The sequence below is a fragment of the Rana temporaria genome, chromosome 7, assembly GCF_905171775.1.
Source record: "Rana temporaria chromosome 7, aRanTem1.1, whole genome shotgun sequence".
In the NCBI taxonomy this organism is placed as follows: Eukaryota; Metazoa; Chordata; class Amphibia; order Anura; family Ranidae; genus Rana; species Rana temporaria.
In genome coordinates this window covers 7,787,063-7,808,722 of record NC_053495.1, presented here as the reverse complement: position 1 = coordinate 7,808,722, position 21,660 = coordinate 7,787,063, and the positions used below count along the sequence as shown (strand labels likewise).

The 21,660-nt window shown below is 47.5% G+C and overlaps 1 protein-coding gene across 1 annotated transcript; it reads right to left on the bottom strand.

The window, feature by feature from the left end:
* Nucleotides 1-2,793: 2,793 nt before the first annotated feature.
* LOC120944798 lies at nt 2,794-14,789 on the bottom strand. Its single transcript, XM_040358587.1, has 7 exons — nt 14,635-14,789; nt 11,618-11,962; nt 9,200-9,319; nt 7,934-7,999; nt 4,847-4,887; nt 3,204-3,268; nt 2,794-2,937 (listed from the first exon to the last, which is right to left on the bottom strand). Exons 1-7 carry the CDS (start codon nt 14,678-14,680, stop codon nt 2,931-2,933), a joined length of 690 nt encoding a protein of 229 aa, XP_040214521.1. The 5' UTR covers nt 14,681-14,789; the 3' UTR covers nt 2,794-2,930.
* Nucleotides 14,790-21,660: the final 6,871 nt, after the last annotated feature.

The following is a 21,660-nucleotide window of genomic DNA, read 5'->3' as shown; positions in this document are numbered from 1 at the left end:
CTATATCGAACTCTTGTCGCAACGAAACGAAAATAAAGCATTTTCTAAGTCGGATCTTTTGGATTTCGAATTCTGCACGTTCGCTATCTTTTGTTAAAACGAACGCAAACATACCCATAAATTCGGGCGAAAATGCATTCGGACGAAAACGAATGCACATGTCTATTGTGAACTGGAACCCAGGGTGCTGCACGGCTTCTCTGTGAGATTCATTAACATGCAAAATCCGGAATATTGCTGCGCTCCTTGGCATCTTTATTGAAGCATTAAAATCACATAACAAGTATGACAGGAACGTGAAAGGCAACGCGTTTCGTGCTAAAGTCAGCTCTTACTCAAACGTCATAGACCATACATTGCATGAAATATATATATATATATATATATGCATGATACAAGTAAGCATGGTTTGGCAATTAAGCAATTAAACAATTAACCAATAAATCAATTAGAAATACACGCCCACTGCACTAATGAGAGCCTATGCTCCTTGCCTTCCCATACTAACATGTCATGTAACACATACCGTATTTATCGGCGTATACCGCGCACTATTTTGCCCTGAAAATCAGGGCAAAATCGTGGGTGCGCGATATACGCCGATACCCGCTTTCCCGCCACGAGTTTGAATACTGCGCCCGCATATAGCGAGTGCAGTACACTCGTGAATCTTCGGGCAGTCTCGGCGCCTCTCGTACTGACGTCCTGACGTCCTGAGCGTACAGGACGTCAGTGCGAAAGGCGCCCGAGCCTGCCCGAAGATTCACGAGTGTACTGCGCTCGCTATATGCAGGCGCAGTATTCAAAGTCGTGGCGGGAAACGAGCGGGAGGACGCCGCAGAAGGACGCCGGACCCGCCGAAGATGGACACCGGACCCGCCGAAGATGGACACCGGACCCACCGAAGATGGACGCCCGACCCGCCGAAGATGGACGCCCGACCCGCCGAAGACGGACGCCGGACCCGCCGAAGAGGACACCCGAAGCCGCAGAAGGACGCCGGACCCGACGAGGCCGCAGATGGACGCCGCGCAAGACACCAAAATTGTAAGTACAAAAAAAACAAAAAATCTTTTTTTCCCACAGGATTGGGGGCCACTTTGGGGGTGCGCGGTATACGCCAGAGCGTGTTATACCGCGATAAATACGGTACATCAAAAAAAAAAATGTACAAACAAAACAATCCACACAAATCTCCTCCAACCCGTCGCCCACCAACACAGATCCAGCTACTAAATAGTAAATGAACAAATCACATCCACAGAACCATGTAACATCTGGTCACCAATGGTGGTGAGGCTTATCCTTTATATGCACCAGAAAGATCGTTCACCACATAGTACCAGCGCTGTATCCTGGCCTAGACCAACAAGGCCCAGGCCTAGGGCAGCACTTTGCAGGGAGGCAGTACGGAAAGAGTCCCCACCGGCTTGCGCTACACTGTTAGTGTAGCGCCAGTCTTATGGGGAGGACTGGGCAGAGGCAAATTAGTCTAGCGCCCCCATAAAGCGGCCGTAATGCTTGGGGTATGCAGGCGGCCAACAACTGGGGGGGGTGCTAATTTTGACTGTCCTATCATCCTGGACCACAAACCTTCCTCACTGTGCTATGTAATTTCTGCTGCACCATTGGCATGGTTATATCTTCCTAGTCCTCTCCATTAGGTAGATTCGGTAAGAGTTAGGCCGGCTTATCAGTAGATAAGCCGACCTAACTCAGAATCTACGCCGACTTATGTTTAAGCGTATGCTCAAACAGAGATACGCTTAAACATATCTAAGATAGGACGGCTTGCGCCGTCCTATCTTAGATTGCAATATTTCGGATGGCCGCTAGGTGGCGCTTCCATTGCTGTCGGCGTAGAATATGTAAATGAGTTGATACGCCGATTCACGAACGTACGCCCGGCCGCCGCAGTAGATTTACGCCGTTTCCGTAAGGCATTATCAGGCCTAAAGTTATTCCATCTATTAGGTGGAATAGCAATGTTAAAGTATGGCCGCCGCTCCCGTTGCGAGATTCGAAAATTTTACGTCGTTTGCGTAAGTCGTCCGCGAATAGCGATTTACGTCGTTTATGTCCACGTCGAAATCAATAGGCCCGTGCGGCGTACTTAGCCGCAATGCACACTGGGAAATGTAGGCGCCCGGGCCGTTGTGCAGTAACAAAAAAAACGTCAAAAACGTAAGGTCAAGCCTTATTAACATTAAACACGCCCCCCTTCCACACATTTGAATTCGGCGCCCTGACGCCCGCCCGCTTTAGGCTACGCCGCCGTATATTAGCAGGCAAGTACATTGAGAATCATGTACTTGCCTAGCTAACTTACGGCGGCGTAGCCTAAACACAGTTTTTTCATTTTGGATGGAGTAAGGGAGGGTTATAACCCCTGTCAGTTTATTTTTTACCATCCCTGTCCCATTGCGGAGATTTCCCTTCACTTCCTGCCCCATAGTCAAACAGGAAGTGAGAGGATATTCATGCAAATTAAGGGACTCCATTGCCCCCCCCCCCCAGGCCCTCAGAACTAGTGTCCCCACTCGAAATGTTCAGGGCGGGTCTTAAACAGCAGGGGGTGTGGCCTTTACAGGAAGGGGTGGGTCATATTTAAATTAGGGGGTGCACGAGTTTAGTCAGGCCTAGGGCAGCACAAAACCGAAATACACTACTGCATAGTACTCAATACACATAAGATCTGCGTTCTCCCGAAATCTCTTGCTCCATTGGCTGGACAATGCTGAAGATCATCCATGGACCACACAGACAGAGAACCACCATTTCCAGCATTCTGTAGATAATAGTTCAGCCATTGAGGTCTTGGTCTTGGCTTCTTCTACTCTTTCAAAGCCCAGAATGGGGCTGCTGTTCTCCAGAGGATTCATACTGGGCCTTAGCTGTCAGTATTGCCGATTCAAGAGGACTTTTCATTTTCAATATCTGTTGGAAAGGTAATAGAAGATAGCAATTATAATAATATCCTGGTGAAGGGCTAGTAGACACAACATTGGCCAATGGCCAACTATCTCTGGTTTGAATTCCTGAAGTCCAGAGGAGACAATATGGCTGTGGTTGGGGCTTCACCTGGATAAAAAAGGCCAATGTGGTAAAGAGAATGCTGTGCAATGCTCTTCTATTATTGGTGGAGTCAGTGTCACCTCCCCCACCAAGTCTCAGTAAATGGACCTAAGACTCATTCTTCCTACCTGGTTGGAGTTACATCATACTGTAAATTGTCCTTGACGTAGATTCGGTTCTCAGAACGATATATCTGTGGAAATAAGATTACAATTATGAGCAGGGCTTTTTCAGTTGGAACTTGGTGGAACTCAGTTCCCCCACCTCTGGTTCGGCCCTTTGCTCTCTGCTCACCACTATCAATTGTAAAAATTGAAGTCCGGCTTCTGTGTTTACAAGTGACAGCTTGTCTCCCAATGGCTCCCACAAATCTGAACTGTGCATGTAAGTAGCACACCCCTGAACTCTGCACTATGTAAGTAGCACACCCCTGAACTCTGCACTATGTACGTAGCACATCCCTGAACTCTCCACTATGTATGTAGCACACCCCTAAACTCTGCACTATGTACGTAGTACACCCCTGAACTCTGCACTATGTACGTAGCACATACCTGAACTCTCCACTATGTATGTAGCACACCCCTAAACTCTGCACTATGTACGTAGCTCACCCCTAAACTCTGCACTATGTACGTAGTACACCACTGAACTCTGCACTATGTAGGTAGCACATCTCTGAACTCAGCACTATGTATGTAGCTCACCCCTGAACTCTGCACTATGGGGTAGATTCACGTACGGGCGCCTAAAATTAGGACGGCCTAGCCTACTCTTTTTAGGCTACACCGCCTTAAATTATTTAGGTTAAAAGTGATTCTCAAACCACTTACCTTCAAATTTTAGGCGGCGTAGCCTAAAACGAGCGGGCGTAAGCGCGCCTAATTCAAATGACTGGGAGGGGGGCGTGTATTATTGAAATGTGGCTTGACCTCACGTTTTTTTAAGTTTTTTACACTGCGCATGCGCCGGGCGACTACATTTCCCAGTGCGCATTGCGGCTAAGTAGGCTGTACGGGCCTATTGATTTCGACGCGTACGTAAACTACGTAAATCCCGATTCGCGGACGACTTGCGCAAACGACGTAAAAAATTCGAACCTCGCGGCGGGAACGGCGGCCATACTTAACATTGTTATTCCACCTCATAGGTGGAATAACTTTAGGCGGCCTATCGTGTACGGAAACGACGTAACTCGACGGTGTAGGCCCGGCGTGCGCTCGTAAATCGTCGGGAATCGGTGTAGCACCTAATTTACATAATCTGGGCCGGCCGCAATGGCAGCGCCATCTAGCGGTCAAAAGAAACATTGCAGCCTAAGATAGAATGGCGCATGCCAAGCCTATCTTAGGTATGTTTAAGTGTATCTCTGTTAGAGAATACACTTAAACATAGGCCGGCTTAGATTCAGAGTTAGGTCGGCTTATCTGTAGATAAGCCGGCCTAACTCTTTGTGAATCTACCTAAAAGTGCGTAGCACACCCCTGAACTCTGCACTATGTACGTAGCTCACACCTGAACTCTGCATTATGTACGTAGCTCACACCTGAACTCTGCACTATGTGCGTAGCACACCCCTGAACTCTGCACTATGTACGTAGCTCACACCTAAACTCTGAATTATGTATGTAGCTCACACCTGAACTCTGCACTATGTACGTAGCTCACACCTAAACTCTGCATTATGTATGTAGCACACCCCTGAACTCACACTACGTATGTAGCACACCCCTGAACTCTGCACACCCCTGAACTGGGCAAACAGAATTACCTGTTGGGGAATCATCTGTTCATCAATGTGACTTCTTATTTCTAGGAGAAAAAAAAGTACCATAATATATATGTTATATAAATGCCAAGAAACCTTCAGAGAAGAAAAATCCCCTAATATCCTTTATAGCAGTGGTTCTCAACCTGGGGGTCGGGACCCCCTTCGGTAGTCGAATGATGATTTGTCAGGGGGTCACCCAAACCTGGCCTGTTCCCGAATCTCACACCACTCTCCCAGTCTTTTTGTGGCCACCCAGCAGGGCTATCCCTGGAGCCTGTGATCACCCAGATGGGCTGTTCCTGGAGCCCGCAGCCACCCACTCAGCCTCTTTGCAGGCGCCCATTCAGTTCACGGCATGGCTGGGGGCCAAAGACTAGAGGTCAGGTGACTGATGAGGAATGTGAAGTGAGAGGTGCTGGAGTAGACCCTATCTCCTGATTTCGGCATAGGTGTCACTGCTACGAGACACCACAAAGTTGGAGACACTGTGAAGCCGGAGACTCAGTGAGTTACATTACCTGTGATTATAGTTGCCATTAAAAGGACTCAGGTAGCGCTAAATGTCTGTGGGTTAGGGGCGCAAAATGCTTGTCTTGCCTTGGGTGCTAACAACCCACACTACAAAAATAATTTTACTGTTAGGGGTCCACACAACTTGGGAAATTTTATCAAGGGGTCACAGCACTAGAAGGTTGAGAACCACTGCTTTATAGCCTTCTGCTATTAGATTAATCTTTATTTTCTTTCTCGGATAATAATCATAATTCACATGATTGTGTCAGTGATCACTTTATTGTAAAAATCTCCTTTAAGGAACACCCCATATTTGATGAACAACTGATATAACACATACAACAGTTAATTAGCTCATGTTAATTTATGTTTCTGGTTACAGGTGTATTGTTAGAGTAATATGAGCAGAAGGGGGGGACCTCTTCTTTAACTGTATATAAGACTTGTCTTCTGGTTCTAAACAGTTCACGTTCAGCAAACAAACGAGTATCGTCTTGTTTGTTGTTGATAGTGGTTGGCATATCTGATATCTATTTTCAGACTGGGAGGAAGTGGTAGATGACGAAAGCACTCAAGCAGAGTGTGGGACGTTTCGTTACAGACTGTAAATCTCCAACTCCCCAGCAATCAATGACAATCCAAATTAACAGCAGATAACAGGAAAATTAAGTGTCTGCTGGGCCTAATAGGGCAGAATTATTAAATCTGCCTGCCATGGCACTAGGGTTACCACCTTTTCTTCAAGCCAAACCCGAACACTTTAGTGGTGCACAGCATTTTTTTGGGGGGCGTATACTCTAAAAGATTGTAAAAAACCTGGGACACTTTTGGTTGCCCCAAGGAGAGCAGTAATGCAGTGCACGTAGCGGTAAACAGTGGGTGTGGCCAAATGATTATGTGTTATGGGGTCGGAAATATTTAATGTACAGATTGCAGGGGACAGGAGTGTGTAATGCATAGTAGTAGTCATGAGTACAAAATAAAAAGACCATGGGAGGTAGGTTGGATATGTTCTGGGGGCGCTTTGAGAGGGGAGAGGGCTAGTGCTAGTAGGGGGGGTGGGGGAGTTGGATATGTGCTGGGGGCACTTTGGGAGGAGAGAGGGCTAGTACTCGCAGGGGGAGGGGTCAGATATGTGCTCTGGGGGGTGCTTTGGGAGGAGAGCCGGCTAGTGCTAGTGGGGGGGGAGTTGGATATGTGCTAGGGGGGCGCTTTGGGAGAAGAGAGAGCTATTGCTGGGCAGAGGTGGTTGCATATGTGCTGGGGGGCACTCTGGGAGAGAGACGGCTCGTGCTAGTGAGGGGGGGTCAGATATATGTTGGGGGTCCTTTTCAGAGGACAGAGGGCTAGTGGTAGCGGGGGAGTAGATATGTGCTGGGGGGGGGTGCTTTGAGAGGGGAGAAGGCTAGTGCTAGCAGGGGGGTGGGAGGAGTTAGATATGTGATGAGGGATTCCTTGGGATGGGAGAGGGCTAGTGCTGGGGGGTTAGATATGTGCTTTGGGAGGGGAGAGAGCTAGCAAGGGGGGGTCAGATCTGTGCTGGGGGGCACTTTGTAAGGGGAGAGGGGTAGTGCTAGCAGGGGGTGATACCCGCTGCTTACACAGCTTCTTCTTCCCTTACTCTGTGCTGGACCCCTTCCCCAATACATATATTGCTTATTCTGTTTTCACCCTCCTTTGCCCTGCTCAGGTCTTCTCCCTGGAGGAAGCAGAGAGCAATGCTGGGACAAGGTCTTTTAGCACCCTAGGTGAGGTGCCTCCCCTAAATGTGCTGCCAACTACTTCAGCAGCATAGGTTGCAGGCAGTAGTGTATTTAGGTTTTGTGTTGCCCTAGGCCTGACAAAACGTGTGCACCCCCTAATTTAAATATGACCCACCACTTCCTGTCAAGGCCACACCCCTTTCTGTTTAAGACCCACCCTGAAATTTTCGAGTGGGGGCACTAGTTCTTAGGGCCTGGGGCGGGCAATGGATTCCCTTAATTTGCATAGATTTTCTCTCACTTCCTGTTTGGCTATGGGGCAGGAAGTGAAGGGAAATCTCTGCAATGGGACAGGGATGGTCAAAAATAAACTGGCAGGGGCTATAACCCCCCCTTACTCAATCCAAAATAAAAAAAAAAAGTGTTGCCTATAGTTCTACTTTAAGCACAAATTTCTGATAATTTTATGGAGAGGACTAAGATATAGAAGATATAACCATGCCAATGGTGCAGCAGAAAATACATAGCACAGTGAGGAAGGTTTGTGGTCCAGGCTGATAGAACAGTTAAAATTAGAAGCAATTTGTGCTACACTAATAGTGTAGCACAAGCCGGCAGGGACTCTTTTCGTGCTGCCCCCCTGCAAAGTGCTGCCCTAGGCCTGGGCCTTGTTGGCCTAGGCTAGGATACAGACTTGGTTGCAGGTCCTGTCCTCCCCCTGCCCCTGTTGAAGTGCCAAGGCAGCCACTTCTGCCTACCCCTCAGCCTGGTCTGGTCATGAGGGTAATTAATTCAGGGATTGACTGGGTTTTTCTTACGTCATCCCTTATATTTGCCCCTCTTTATGATGATTTGATATTAACCATTTTACCTTCTGCTGTACAATAGGTGTGGACATCTTCATCTCCCATCTTCCTCAGTAGAAGACACTCTGAGACTGTAGGAGAGGAAAGAAGTCAGTATTACACAATGACCCTACATAGGAAACAAAAGACCTCTTCACACCTAGAAATCCCAATCATTCCAATGCGGCCAGATCACACCGACATGGTGTTACAAAGTGGGGTCCCCTTAATATTCCCTCCAATGGATGGGTAAGAAGGAGTGCAACCAGAGATAGCGGCCTTCAGTAGAAGACAGTAGAAGGTGGAATTTGGTTGAAATACCTTTGTTTATACATCTTCCCTTCATGGGCGTACCAATAGGGGGGCGGGGGGTGCGGTCCGCCCCAGGTACCACACATTGGGGGGGGTGTCAGTGGCCAAGTGACTTCGCACCCAAGTCGGGTGATACCGTCCAATCATCCCAAGGGCATCCCTGCAGGCTCTGGCTGCTCCATTTCCCTTTAGCTGTTTTTTAGAACACCCCCATCGCCAGGGATGGACTGGCCATTGGGAGTTTCCCGGTGGGACGATGGCTCAGTGGGCCGGTTTTAGTGACAGCGGACCGCCGCCCCCCTCCGCTTCTCTTTCTCTCCCTTCCCGCAGCGCTCACCTCATCTCCCGGCCCACAGCGCTCAACTGGGGAGGAACAAAGAAGCAGGGGGTGGACCAGAGGAGCAGGGGGGACGACAGAGGAACATGGGGGAGGGGACAGACAGCTGACTCAAAAGCTATGGCCTGGGAGTTTATCACTTCTGCCTAATCTTGTCCCATAAGGGGGGGCACCAAACTGATTCTTTGCCCCGGGTGAAATAATGTCGAGCTTCCCCACTGGTACTGCCTATAAGAGTACCACTACCAGCCGTTTTAATAAAGTAAAACGGCTAGTGGCTAGTGAAGGGGAGAGGGGGCTTGGGTAGCCGGGGGGGGGGGGGTGCGGGAGTTGTCCGGCCGCTGTGGGAGAGACCTGTCAAAGTGGGCCAGTCTGGATGAAGTCCAGAGCCAAATTTTTGTCCCAGTCCAGCCCTGCCCATCGCCGCGGCCGCAATGGACTAGTCCAGATCCTCCACTCTTTCATTGACTGAATTCCCTCCTGCTAGCTCCGCCTCCACCCACCACTTCGGCCTCAGCCTGTGTCTGTCCCTTATCTCTGATTTATTATAAAAGTCTGGAGCGTTGAAAGGTCACGTCATTGATTAAGATTTCATGGAGCCTCCTCAACAGAATGATTAGTATTGGGCCGGTCCAACACTCACATTTCTTGTGGTATCCAAAGAAAACCGCCACAGCCGCTAAGACAAGGATGGCGATGATGGTGATTGTGCTGCAACTAGCTGCAATGGTGAGCTGCAACTTCGAATCGTCTGCAACAAATGCTGCCAAGAGAGGAAAATACCATTTCAGAAACGTAACAAAGTGCAATGGACAAGGAAATGACTTCACCTCAGGGACACGAAACTCAAAAGAAACAGTGCAAAAAATCTTCAAGGAGTTCTATTTAGAGGCAGACCTATTTAACCCAAAACAAGGAGTGGCTCAAAAAAAAGCACATTAAGGTCCTGAAGTGGCCTAGCCAGTCTCCAGACCTTAATCCCTTAGAAAAAAATGTGGAGGGAGCTGAAGGTTCGAGTTACCAAACGTCATCCTCAAAGTCTTAATCACGAGGATCTGCAAAGAGGAGTGGGACAAAATCCCTCCTAAAATGTGTGCAAACGTGGTAGCCAACTACAAGAAACGTCTGACCTCTGTGCTTGCCAACAAGGCATTTGCCACCAAGTACTAATGCACACGACCATTTTTAATGGTCCAGAAAAAACGTTTTTTTTTCAACCCGATTATTGTTAAGCCTGCCTTGCCTACACACGATCGTTAAAAAAAAATGCTCTAGCAAAGCGCGGTGGCGTACAACGCGTACGACGGCACTATAAAGGGGAAGTTCCATTCGGGTGGCGCCACCCTTGGGGCTGCTTTTGCTGATTCGCGCTTTTCAGTCTTCGTGCTTTTCTGTCTGTTACAGCGTGACGAATGTGCTTTCTCCATTACGAACGCTAGTTTTACCAGAACGAGCGCTCCCGTCTCATAATTTGCTTCTGAGCATATGCATTAAGGTGAAAAAACATCTGGCCCACCAGCCCCCCCATTTTACTTACCTGAGCCCTCGAAAGTCCCGCGTCGAGAATGCACTGGATCTCGGCCCGGGCTTCTCGGCTCTTCATTGGATAGATTGATAACAGCGCAGCCATTGGCTCCAGCTGCTGACAATCAAATCCAATCACACGGGCGCCTGGGGCGGGGCCGAGTCCGGCATTCGTGTCTACGCACGAAAATGCTGGACTCAGGAGCGCGCCCGCAAGGTAACCCCCTTGGGAAATCGCTTCCCAGAGGGGGTTATCTGAAGCGGGGAGGAGCCGAAACAGCCGCTGAGGGGCCCCAGAAGACGGCGTTCGGGGCCACTCTGTGCAAAACAAGCTGCACAGTGGAGGTAAGTATAACATGTTTGTTATTTAAAAAAAAAACGAAATCGAACCTTTAATACCCCTTTAACTCTGGAGGTCACCATTAGGCCTTTGGGGACCCGGGACCTTGCTACATGTATTAAAAAAACTACCAGTGGCATTAACATGACAGGGTGACAACACAGGAGAACAGGGACAAAGTGTTCTTACCCTAAAACAGGAAGGACCATCACGGCAGGATCACCGGGGATTATTATAATAAAAAGCTTTCATCTTAAAATGGCTTTAGAAATGACATGAACATGTTAAAGCTGTAACGGAATGGCCCGTGATACCCAGAGACTTTTGAAGGATGCGGGGTGCTCTTGTGCCAGCTTCACCAATGACTCTTGGGTCTAGGGTCATCCTATGTCCAATAGGGGCATAGGATGACTGAGAAATGATATCTCGGATTACATTAGATGGGACAGTAATGATAATTCATGTATTGCAGGATATCTTGAAATATTACAGGTGGTTAATTCTGACCCCAACAGGTCAATAGCAGAGTGACTCAATCAGGTGGGGACACGTAGACTGTTGAGGTGCTAATTAAGTCTACCTGGCTGTAGTGATAAAAGCTTGCTGTGTTTGCATTCTATTGTCTATTGTGTTAATTAAGCCTGGCTCCTAAGATATTTCATGGTGCTATGCTAACTAACCCTCTATTGTGTGAAAGTTCTATTGATGATAGATATGTGTTGGCAGTCTGAAAGGTCAGATGTCGACCTTTCAGGTGTAGTGGATTAGCATGTCAATTATGTTTACTAAAGGAATGTGTTTTATGTAGCAGGTGAGAATAACTTATCGCAGAGTCAGAACGTCTGGGTAATGATCAGTAATTAGCTCATCTGAATGTCATTATCTAACGGAATGTGTATTGAGCACCCATTGTGTCATGTTATGGGTGGAGTTGAGTCATTGTCCATATGTGGCTTCTAACTGTATAAAAACCTGAGAGTTTACCATTAAAGTGGTCATTCGTTTGAACCAGAGACAGAGCTGTGTGTCTCGTCCTTCTGGGGAATTCTTATGGATCGTGTCTGCTGGATTGTGGAGTGTCGGATAAGCTGTCGTGGGTTGGTGGAATGGAATATCGTAAACGGCGTTAACCCCTGACAGTTACAAAAGCCTCTATGAGATTTTAGTGATTGGGTTTACAGGATTTTAGTAGCTCACGTTTTACATGCAGATAGGTCCCGTTCCCGTGTGCGGTCCGCAAAGGGCTCGTCATCAGGGTGACCTCACAGATATAAAGGCCGATGTCGGAGAGATTCAGCTGGTGGAGGCGAAGGTTGGCGGATTTTTGATACATGAAACCTTCTGGACTGACGATGGAGACTCTGCCGATGTACCCTTTGCTGGTGTTCGTCACCTCGGGCCCTTGGACATCACGGCGGTACCATTTGTTGTAGCCAGTGGAATTTCCATTGAAGGTGAAGTTACAGAAGAGGGTGACGGAACCGTGCTCAGTGGCGGAAACGTTCAGAATCTGGTACACACCAAGAGTCTGCGTGGAAGATGCTGAAAAATACAGAACGTGACATGGTTACCATGTTCAGAGGAACCTACCACTGCAGACTTGCCTCTGAAAATGCGAGCTGCCTGGCTGTCATGAGAATTCAATGTCTTTAATACTTTCTGAGTCACTGACCTGGAATAAACAGGTGGCCAGCAGGGGCGGACTGACCATTCACTAGGGGGCCCCATCAGGGTTGCCAGCTTCAGTAAAACCAGGGACAGTATGTAAAAATCTATGTTTTTTTACATCTGTCCCTGAAATGTCCCTTCCCGACATCCTTTTGGTTAAAAAATCCCAAGATTATAGCTGCTCCGTCTCTTCAGTACTTTTTCAGTGTGTGTATACTGTGTGGCTCCATAATCTATAACCCAGGGGCCCCATAATCTCCTATTACCCGGGGGCCCCATAATCTCCTATTGCCCGGGGGCCCCATGAGTTGTCAGTCCGCCCCTGGTGGCCAGTGACGTCCGCGTAAAGTAAGACTGTCTGATCCACAAGCGAGTTTTTTTCCAATAGTTTCTAACCAAGATGATGGCTGCGGGTGACGTCAGACGTGACTCCTCCCCCTGTACACGTTACGTCCATGGGCGGGACTTCTTCAGCGTGGGATTGGATACACGTTGTCCGACAACCAGTGTCCGGCCCAAAAGAGGACAGACAGACAGTGCTCCCCATCCGTGTCCAGCCATAGGAGGACAGACAGATGGACTTTCCTCACTAATGACCAGTCATCAGAGAAGAGAGACTCCCCCACAACCAGTGTCCAGCCCATAAGAGGACAGAGGGACAGTGCTCCCCACCAGTGTCCAGCCATAGGAGGACAGACGGATGGACTTTCCTCGCTAATGTCCAGGCATCAGAGGACAGACGGACCCCCCCCCCCCCCCGCCAGTGTCCAGCCATAGAAGAACCTAAAGACACACTTCCCCAGACCAGTGCCCAACCATAGAAGCACAGACAGACCCCCCACCACTAATGTCCAGCCATAGGAGGACAGACAGACTTCCTCTGTCACCAGTGTACAGCCAAAGAAGGATGGACAGACAGACAGTGCTCCCCACCAGTGTCCAGCCATAGGAGTACAGACAGATAGACTTCTCTCACTAATGCCCAGTCATCAGAGGACAGACAGACTCCCTCACCCCCCACCAGTGTCCAGCCATAAGAGGACAGACAGATAGACCTACCCAGCAGTGCCAAGCCATAGGGGGGCAGACAGACTGACTACCCCCCACTATAGTGTCCAACCTTAGAATAACAGACCACCACTAGTGTCCAGCCACAGGAGGACGGGTAGACTTCTCCCTCACCAGTGTCCAACTTTAAAAGGACAAACAGACCCACTTCCCCGAGAAGTTTCTAGCCATAGGAGGGTAGACGGACCCCCACACGTGCCCAGCCATGGGAGGATAGACAGACCCCCCCACACGTGCCCAGCAATGGAGGATAGACAGACCCCCACCACCAGTGCCCAGCCATGGGAGGATAGACAGACCCCCCCACACGTGCCCAGCCATGGAGGATAGACAGACCCCCACCACCAGTGCCCAGCCATGGGAGGATAGACAGACCCCCCACACGTGCCCAGCCATGGAGGATAGACAGACCCCCACCACCAGTGCCCAGCCATGGGAGGATAGACAGACCCCCCCACACGTGCCCAGCCATGGGAGGATAGACAGACCCCCACCACCAGTGCCCAGCCATGGGAGGATAGACAGATCCCCCCCCACCAGTGCCCAGCCATGGGAGAATAGACAGACCCCCCACCAGTGACCAGCCATGGGAGGATAGACAGACCCCCCCACCAGTGCCCAGCCATGGGAGGATAGACAGATCCCCCCACACGTGCCCAGCCATGGGAGGATAAACAGACCCCCCACCAGTGCCCAGCCATGGGAGGATAGACAGACCCCCCACCAGTGCCCAGCCATGGGAGGATAGACAGATCCCCCCCCCCACCAGTGCCCAGCCATGGGAGAATAGACAGACCCCCCACCAGTGCCCAGCCATGGGAGGATAGACAGATCCACCCCCCCCCCCCACCAGTGCCCAGCAATGGGAGAATAGACAGACCCCCCACCAGTGCCCAGCCATGGGAAGATAGACAGACCCCCCACCAGTGCACAGCCATGGGAGGATAGACAGATCCCCCCCCCCCCACCAGTGCCCAGCCATGGGAAGATAGACAGACCCCCCACCGGTGCCCAGCCATGGAAGGATAAACAGACCCCCCACCAGTGCCCAGCCATGGGAGGATAGACAGACCCCCCCAACAGTGCCCAGCCATGGGAGGATAGACAGACCCCCCACCAGTGCCCAGCCATGGGAGGATAGACAGACAGAAATACACCCCCCCCCCCTCACCACTTTCCAGCCATAAGAGGACGAGCAAACTTCTACCATCAGTGTCCAGCCATAGAAGGACAGACAGCGGTTGATTTACTAAAGGCAGATAGACTCTATTTTGCTCCAGAGCTTAGTAAATGAGATAGAGCTTCACTTTGCAAAGAATACCCAATCATGTGCAAGGAAAAGCAGAAAAAAAAATGCATTTTTTTTTTTTTGCTTACACATAATTGGATGATGGAAATCAGCAGAGCTTCTGCTCATTCACTAAATGTTCTTTCAGAATTGCTCAATCCTTAGTAAATCATCCCCGATGTCTCCTCACCTTGCAGAGCTGTCAGTATCATCAGCAGAGTCCCTCCATCCAGCATGGTCCTGCCAGCGATGGGCACCAAGTGACGGACACGAGGGTCACTTCTCTGCAAGGTGACCGAAGGAGGAACAGAAACCAACAGAAAGAAGAAGCTCCTTCCTCCAGAGTGCTGTGTATTATTAGAGCACAGGAAGAAAACCTGCCCTGTTCTAACTGTCAGTGCTGGAGCCCAGACCTCTGTAGATGGGACTATTCCTGACAATCAGGGCCATCTTTAATGTTGATTGGACCCTGGGCAACATCCCCCCCCCCCCCCCCAATGCAAACAGATCACTTTTATTGCTGTCACAAGGAATGCAAACCTCCCTTGTGTCTGCTTCCTCATACAGACCCACAGAACAATATGACTACCTTTCTGTTCCCATAACTAACTGATCAACATCATATAGAACGTTCTAATCCTACACTGTACAAAGATGGGAGCGACCATGCAACACGTCCTAAGAATTATCCATCCACTGCTAATACTCACATCTTCTCCAGGTGATACTATCTATCTGTATTTATCCTCTGTATCTATCTATCTTCTGTATCTATCTATCTGTATCTATCTATCTTCTGTATCTATCTATCTTCTGTATCTATCTATCTGTATCTATCTATCTTCTGTATCTATCTATCTATCTATCTATCTTCTGTATCTATCAATCTTCTGTATCTATCTATCTTCTGTATCTATCTATCTATCTATCTATCTATCTATCTATCTTCTGTATCTATCTATCTTCTGTATCTATCTATCTTCTGTATCTATCTATCTTCTGTATCTATCTATCTGTATTTATCCTCTGTATCTATCTATCTTCTGTATCTATCTATCTTCTGTATCTATCTTCTGTATCTATCTATCTGTATTTATCCTCTGTATCTATCTATCTTCTGTATCTATCTATCTATCTATCTGTATCTATCTATCTTCTGTATCTATCTATCTTCTGTATCTATCTATCTATCTATCTATCTATCTATCTATCTATCTATCTATCTGTATCTATCTATCTTCTGTATTTATCTATCTTCTGTATCTATCTATCTTCTGTATTTATCTATCTTCTGTATCTATCTATCTTCTGTATCTATCTATCTTCTGTATCTATCTATCTATCTATCTATCTATCTATCTTCTGTTTTTATCTATCTGTATCTATCTATCTGTATCTATCTGTCTATCTATCTATCTTCTGTATCTATCTATCTATCTATCTATCTATCTATCTATCTATCTATCTATCTATCTATCTATCTATCTATCTATTTTCTGTATCTATCTATCCTCTGTATCTATCTATCTATCCTCTGTATCTATCTATCTATCTATCTATCTATCTATCTATCTATCTATCTTCTGTTTTTATCTATCTGTATCTATCTATCTATCTATCTATCTATCTTCTGTATCTATCTATCCTTTGTATCTATCTATCTATCTATCTATCTATCTATCTATCTATCTATCTATCTATCTATCTATCTATCTATCTATCCTCTGTATCTATCTATCCTCTCTATCTAGCTATCTATCTATCTATCTATCTTCTGGCCCAGATCCACAAAGAACTTACGGCGGCGTATCTATTGATACGCCGCGTAAGTTCTACAATGCGCAGGCGTATCTTTGTTTTGTATTCACAAAACAAGATACGCCCGAATGTGGGCTAGATCCGACTGACGTACGTCTTAGTACGCCGTCGGATCATAGGTGTATATTTACGCTGGCCGCTAGGTGGCGCTTCTGTTGATTTCCGCGTAGAGTATGCAAATTAGCAAGATACGCCGATTCTCAGAACGTACGTCCGCCCGGCGCATTTTTTTACGTTGTTTGCGTAAGGCTTTTTCTGGCGTATAGTTACCCCTGCTCTATTAGGCGTACGCAATGTTAAGTATGGACGTCGGGCCAGCGTCAAATTTTCCGTCGTTTCCGTCGTTTGCGTAAAACGTTCGCGAATAGGGCTTTGCGTAAATTACGTTCACGTCGTCTAGGCATTGAGTGGGCGTATCTATCTATCTTCTGTATATATCTATCCTCTATATCTATCTATCTTCTGTATCTATCAATCTTCTGTATCTATCAATCTTCTGTATCTATGTCTGTCTGTCTGTCTGTCTATTATCTATAATCTCTCTTCTCTCTGTCAGGATTTCTATCGCAGACAATCCATGTACGGCAGACTCCAGTCATATGGGCCACAGAGGGCAGTTCAGTCACCTTACCGTGTGACTACAGAATCATCGGAGGGAACGCTTCCACTGGAGACAATGACACTGTTGGGTCCTCCAAATGGTTCAGGCACATGGTGGGGAGTAAAGAAGAGGTCTCCGATAGTGATATCAATTATTCCGGAAGACTCTTCATAGTGCGTTCAGCAACATTCATCCATGAAAAATCGTCGGCCATCATCCTGCAACCGGTGGAGTTATCCGACTCCGGGATGTATTATTGTAAAGTTACCCTTGAGATTGGCCAAGAAATCACCGGATGTGGAAACGGGACGTTCCTCAATGTGACAGGTGAGATCTGATTATATGGAGGCGGGGGGGATATCCACCCTAAAGCCTCATACACACGATCGGACTTCCATCTGACTTTTCCGTGGATTTTGGTTCGAAGGGCGTTGGCCATGAACTTGTTCTGCATACACACGGCAGAACATTTTCAGCCAACATTCACCAAACCACGTGGTTTTTCAACTCTTTACCGCCACCCTTTGGGCAACTTCTGCTATTGTTGTCTGATGTTTAGCATTGGTTCTGAGCATGCGTGTTTGTACTTTGGATTTTAGTCCGGCGGACTTGACTTGTGTACACGTGATCGGATGATCCTCCATCGGACATTTGTTGTCGAAAAGTTTGAGAGCATGCACAGCGAACATTTGTCTGTGAAAATTCCGACAACAATTGTCCGATGGAGCGTACAGATGGTCTGTCAGACCATTGTGGTCAAAAAGTCTGATCGTGTGTATGGGCCTATAGACAGGAGATAATATTAAGGAGACAGGAGAAATATTAAGAATTTATCTATTTAATTAATAAAGCTTATTCATCTAGGAAGGATCATAGTCATAGGAGGCTTAGGTGACCATTGCCAGGATCTTTATTTGTAGAGATGGATGTCCATCCATAGATAATGGAACTATAGTTCACAATACGTGGGGAGATTTCTTGTCATATCAGTATCTTCTCTCACATGTGTATATTGTGAATATATAAGGTTTGTGGCAGAAAAGACTCTCACCATCAAAAGAGAAGTGCGGGATATACAAAAAAAAAAAAACAAACACACATACACACCTAGATGGCTGCAGCATTGCTCCTCATAAGAGCACAAATATTAGTCGTGGGGAGATGGGAGTTATTCATTTAGGCTTGGCTTACAGTCAAGCCTGTGTTTTGAATCTGGGTCAGGGTGAGTGTCCCAGGGAGGCTGGATGACTTATCAGGCAGCACCTCTGCTACCTCCCGATACTTCCTGGAACTTTGAAAAAACTTCCAGAAGAATGGGAGGGAGGTTAGGAGGAGCTGCCTGGAGTATTCATTAGGGGCCCCAACCAATCCCTGGCAGGATGGATCCATGATTTTGTGTTGTTTACGCCAAATTCTGACCCTACCATCTGAATGTCGCAGCTGAAATCGAGACTCATCAGACCAGGCAATGTTTTTCCAATCTTCTATTGTCCAATTTTGGTGATCCTGTGAGAATTGTAGCCTCAGTTTCCTGTTCTTAGCTGACAGGAGTGGCACCCGGTGTGGTCTTCAGCTGCTGTAGCCCATTTGCTTCAAGGTTCAATGTGTTGTGTGTTTAGAGATGGTATTCGGCATACCTTGGATGTAACGAGTGGTAATTTGAGTTACTGTTGCCTTTCTATCATCTCAAACCAGTCTGCCCAATCTCCTCTGAGGCATTTTTGTCTACACAACTGCCGCTCACTGGATATTTTCTCTTTTCCCCACCATTCTCTGTAAACCTGAGAGATGGTTGTGTGTGAAAATCCCAGTAGATTGGCAGTTTTTTAAATACTTAGACCAGCCCGTCTGCCACCAACAACCATGCCACGTTCAAAGTCACTTAAATCTCCTTTCTTCCCCCATTCTGATGCTCGGTTTGAAGTTCAGCAAGTCATATTTACCACGTCGAGATTCCTAAATGTATTGAGTTGCTGCCATGTGATTGGCTGATTAGCATTTTGTTTTACCAAGAAACTGAACAGGTGTACCTAATAAGTCGCTGGCGAGTGTATAGACTGTGTGTATGGTAGAGTATAGACTGTGTGTGTGGTGGACTATGGACCGTGTGTGTGGTGGAGTATGGACCGTGTGTGTGGTGGAGTATGGACCGTGTGTGTGGTGGAGTATGGACCGTGTGTGTGGTGTACTATGGACCGTGTGTGTGGTGGAGTATGGACCGTGTGTGTGGTGGAGTATGGACCGGGTGTATGGTGGAGTATGGACAGTGTGTATGGTGGAGTATGGACTGGGTGTATGGTGGAGTATGGACTGGGTGTATGGTGGAGTATGGACCGTGTGTATGGTGGAGTATGGATCGTGTGTATGGTGGAGTATGGACCGTGTGTATGGTGGAGTATGGACCGTGTGTATGGTGGAGTATGGACCGTGTGTGTGGTGGAGTATGGACCGTGTGTGTGGTGGAGTATGGACCGTGTGTATGGTGGAGTATTTACAGTGTGTATGGTGGAGTATGGACCGCGTGTGTGGTGGAGTATGGACCGTGTGTATGGTGGAGTATGGACCGTGTGTGTGGTGGAGTATGGACAGTGTGTATGGTGGAGTATGCACTGGGTGCATGGTGGAGTACTATGGACCGTGTGTATGGTGGAGTATATACAGTGTGTATGGTGGAGTATGGACCGCGTGTGTGGTGGAGTATGGACCGTGTGTATGGTGGAGTATGGACCGTGTGTATGGTGGAGTATGGACCGGGTGTGTGGTGGAGTATGGACCGGGGTGTATGGTGGAGTATGGACAGTGTGTATGGTGGAGTATGCACTGGGTGTATGGTGGAGTATGGACTGTGTGTGTGGTGGAGTATGCACTGGGTGTACGGTGGAGTATGGACTGTGTGTATGGTGGAGTATATACAGTGTGTATGGTGGAGTATGGACCGCGTGTGTGGTGGAGTATGGACAGTGTGTATGGTGGAGTATGCACTGGGTGTATGGTGGAGTACTATGGACCGTGTGTATGGTGGAGTATATACAGTGTGTATGGTGGAGTATGGACCGCGTGTGTGGTGGAGTATGGACCGTGTGTATGGTGGAGTATGGACCGTGTGTATGGTGGAGTATGGACCGGGTGTGTGGTGGAGTATGGACCGGGGTGTATGGTGGAGTATGGACAGTGTGTATGGTGGAGTATGCACTGGGTGTATGGTGGAGTATGGACCGTGTGTGTGGTGGAGTATGCACTGGGTGTATGGTGGAGTATGGACTGTGTGTATGGTGGAGTATATACAGTGTGTATGGTGGAGTATGGACCGCGTGTGTGGTGGAGTATGGACCGTGTGTATGGTGGAGTATGGACTGCGTGTGTGGTGGAGTATGGACCACGTGTATGGTGGACTATGGACCGTGTGTGTGGTGGAGTATGGACTTTAAACATGGCGGATTATTGACTGTGTGTATGGACGGTGTGCATGGTGTAATATGGATTGTGGGTGTATGGTGGTGGTCTATTTAAACATTATCCATCCTGTGTTTCTGTGTCATCCTCAGCCTCAGTCTCCAGACATCCCTCCTACATTGTGCAGAATACCATCAGACTGATCCTGGGGGTTCTGGTGTTCCTGGCTATCATTTTTTTCTTGGGTAACATCTGAGGTGAGTAGAACTTTCTCATTTGTCACCTCCATAGAATCTCCCTCCATGGGGTTCATTGTCTGGTCTCTTCTTTCTGCAGGTGTTTTCTCTTAAAAGAAGACATGATGTCCATCCTTGGACTCTGTTTGCCATGTCTTAACATCCATCACTGTGGAAGGCATCAGATAACAAGTCTCTCCAACCCATTGATGGGTTGTGTTATCTGTCACAATGGACAACAATTCTCACAACTTGAAATAATAGCCTTTGTGACCGGCTGGTGATATTTGCCGTCATCTCCGTCCTTCAGTCAGGTTCAGGTTTCTTTATTTCTGGTGGAAAAGGCAATTTATGGAAGATTCATCCCAAACAGTCTGGTTCTATCTACTTACAGCAAAACGCGTAGGACCTGATCGTGTGTCATGTGACCTGTCTTCACTTCAAACATACAATCATGTTTTTTCCCCCATTTTGTGATTGGATGTCTGAGGTGCAGAATAGGACCCTTTACAATACATCTAGATCAGGAAGTTTCCTGGACTGGCAGTCTGGCAATTGTAGAAAATGTGGGGACTGCCCGTGGCCTCTGTGAGCTCCTGTAAGTGGAGTCCCATCTCTGAACCTCTCTCAGGCTGCTGACTGTGGTCTCATCTCATTGTGGATATTTTCTCTCACATTTTTGTAATCAGAAGAGTAAGTGGGAGAATAAAATCTTCCAATCTGTTGTGTTTATTAAATAAAAGTTTCCCTGCACAGTATTTATGATTTAAGTAATTTTTAACGATGATACTTTTAAAATACAGATTCAATTTTTATGACCACAGTCTACAAATATGAAATGTATTCACCAGACATGTAATCATACAAAATAGTTATATAACTTGGTTGACAAAAACAAATTGTAACGGTCAGGGGTTAACAACGGTTACGATCTTCCATTGCACCAACCCACGACAGCTTATCCGACAATCCAGCAGACAGGACCCATTCCATTCCCCAGAATAAACGAGACAAGCTCTGTTCTCTGAGTCAAACGAATGAACACTTTTAATGGTACACTCAGCTTGTTATATACAGTTACAAGCATGCTACAGGGACAATGAAACTCTCCACCCAAAACATCACACAATGGGCCCTTAACGAGTTCCACCCTCAATTCACATCCCAG

Excerpts from the sequence above, each read along its gene's own strand:
- LOC120944798 (XM_040358587.1), bottom strand. The coding sequence starts at position 14,680 with ATGCTGGATGGAGGGACTCTGCTGATGATACTGACAGCTCTGCAAG. Across the intron at positions 11,963-14,634 it reads GATACTGACAGCTCTGCAAG|CATCTTCCACGCAGACTCTT; the intron begins GTGAGGAGACAT and ends TGTATTTTTCAG. Across the intron at positions 8,000-9,199 it reads CTTTGGATACCACAAGAAAT|TCTCAGAGTGTCTTCTACTG; the intron begins GTGAGTGTTGGA and ends CCTCTCCTACAG.